This window comes from Penaeus japonicus, unplaced genomic scaffold, assembly GCF_977035675.1.
Source record: "Penaeus japonicus unplaced genomic scaffold, GWHDUDI00000001_assembly GWHDUDI00000021, whole genome shotgun sequence".
Taxonomy (NCBI): domain Eukaryota; kingdom Metazoa; phylum Arthropoda; class Malacostraca; order Decapoda; family Penaeidae; genus Penaeus; species Penaeus japonicus.
The window spans coordinates 7,592,234-7,594,733 of NW_028234423.1; the positions used below are offsets into that span (position 1 = coordinate 7,592,234).

General features: G+C 35.1%; 1 protein-coding gene across 8 annotated transcripts in view; it reads left to right on the plus strand.

The window, feature by feature from the left end:
• Window positions 1–1,137, plus strand: part of imd (death domain-containing immune deficiency protein) — a 9,020-nt gene extending 7,883 nt beyond the window's left edge. For all 8 annotated transcript variants that reach the window (XM_043022253.2, XM_043022252.2, XM_043022255.2 and 5 more), the window contains exon 4: window positions 634–1,137. In XM_043022253.2, the coding sequence (XP_042878187.1) occupies window positions 634–898 (265 nt within the window). In that variant the 3' untranslated portion in view covers window positions 899–1,137. The remainder of the gene's footprint in view (window positions 1–633) is intronic.
• Window positions 1,138–2,500: the final 1,363 nt, after the last annotated feature.

The following is a 2,500-nucleotide window of genomic DNA, read 5'->3' on the forward strand; positions in this document are numbered from 1 at the left end:
TTTTTGACCTTTGATAAAGCGCAACACATTCCTCATTCATTGCTGATTAAGATCACTACAATACAATAGCTCTTTTTTTTTATCAGTTTGCCACTTTACAGTACACGTTTCTTTTTTTTCTTTTTTTGTTACACGAATAAATATTGCTAATAGATGTGTTGATAATTGAAGTCATTCATTATGTAAGTTTCTATAACAGTAGTTTTGTATAGTGAGTAAAACGTAGGTTATTCTCTTCTTGATTGAGAATGTAAGACAGACCTTTATATGGTGTCTTTATCTTATTATATATCGCACACACACACACACACACACACACACACACACACACACACACACACACACACACACACACACACACACACACACACACACACACACACACACACACACACACACACACACACACACACACACACACACACACACACACACACACAAACACACACACAAACACACACACCTCACATACCAATTCTTGAACCATTAACTTAGTCACTTAGGGAGTCACTTAGAACACTGCTATTTTTGTATCTGATTCCCTTTACAGACAAGAAATCTGCCGAAATGACTGGGCTTCCTTTCCCTTCCACGAACCCCATTCACCATCACGCTACCCTTCCTCCCCCACAGGTGCAGCCGTGAAATCGAGGAACGAGACAAGATCGAAGTAAGCGAACACCTTGGCAGCAGCTGGAAGAGTCTCGGCCGTGTGATGGGGTTTTCGGCAGGCCAGCTGGAGAACATGACAGCTGATCACACACGGAACGTCGACCGAGTCTACGAGATGCTGAATCGCTGGCATGATAAGGAGGCTGAAGATGCTACCGTTGCCAGACTCACTCAAATGATCATTAAGGTTAAAGCTTATCACGTGTTGAAGAAAATCGCACCTTGAAGACACTTCGTTAAGGAAAGCGCACTGTTGTTGCGATATTTCCCCTTGATCATATTTCATTTGCTTACGTATATATAAATATTTTTTCTTTGAAATAATACACCCTAATTGTAAGGAGAGACAGAAAAGTAGATTACGGATGCTATAGGATATAAAATGGTGTGGATTATGGTGGCTAACGAATTGCTGGGTTTTGTGTCAAATGTTTCTTAACATGTCAATAAAAATATTTTCATCTACATTTTGTTTAATATCCATTAAATTGCAGAGAGGAATGTGATTACTAATTTGCATGTGTGAAAGTTAGCAAATATAAAGGACCTCTATAGAAGTTGATAGACTATGAAGCATACCGAATTATGATAAAAGACAATTATATGTTGATGTGTGTTTATTTGTGCGTGTGTGTCTGTGTGTGTGTGCGCAATAAGCGATCCATATTGTATTATATGCATGATATGCAGCGTATGTGGGATAGATCTAAGAAAAACCATCATAGTACCCCCATTCTAAGTTATTACAGCCCTCACCCAGTAATATTGCTTAAGTATGAAATAAATTATACATAACAGCAGGTGCATTGCTTGCATCGCAGTTCTAAAAAGGTTGAAAACCACGTGACCTGACATACAGACGAGGATTCCATGGTGGAACGGTAAAAATTAAAATAACAACTGAAATAAAATAAAAAGAAATAAAGTATTTGTAAAGTAAATATAGTAATTAGGTTGATAATGATAATGGTAATAAACGTTGACAACAAAAATGATTATGATAATAGGGATCATCCTGTAAGTGTTTTAACGTAATACTCCTGTATATATTATTTTACAGAAGTCAGACGTAATGTCATCATTCGCTTATTTTAAGACTTAAAGGTTAAACAGTAGAAGATAGACAGAAAAACCGTTAGTATTGGTACAACCTGGTTTCTCCAGAGATAAAAAAAATGCTTCAAAAAAGATATACACACAGAAAACTATAGATCTATAATGTATAGTTCTTTATCTATTTTAAAGGTTATGAGTTTATCATTATGTTTATTTGTTTATCCATCAGCCTACCTATCTATATTATTGTGTATTTATATATGCATCATTATAATATAGTTAATATAGATGCAAAGATAGAGAGAGAGAGAAAATGTTTCTTATTTTTAAATTAGTGTCCGTATAAATTATTATCGTTTTCTGTTACAGTGCACTAAGATTATAGGGCTAACTCAAGTTTACATAATTTACCAAACAGTTTGCCTGTTTAATGTCTGTCAGATTCTCACATTGAATACAATTATGCATAATTGTTGTTTATTATCTATTACTGCTTTTACTCTTCAATGTTATTTGCTAAAAAGCTCAGTGTGGACTTTCCCTAGCCGAACGAACCAAACAAAGAGCATATGAAACCAAGGACAATGCCTCATATGGCACCATGACTGACATGATGCACTTGATATTTTTATGAAAGTCAGTTGTTTTGGTGGCAATCAGCAACTGTATTGTAAGTAAATATCACTGGCGACATTTTAAAAAGTTGATAATGACATTTTTTTTTATAAGGGAAACAATTTTGAAATATTCCTTCCGGGAAAAAAAACTAACT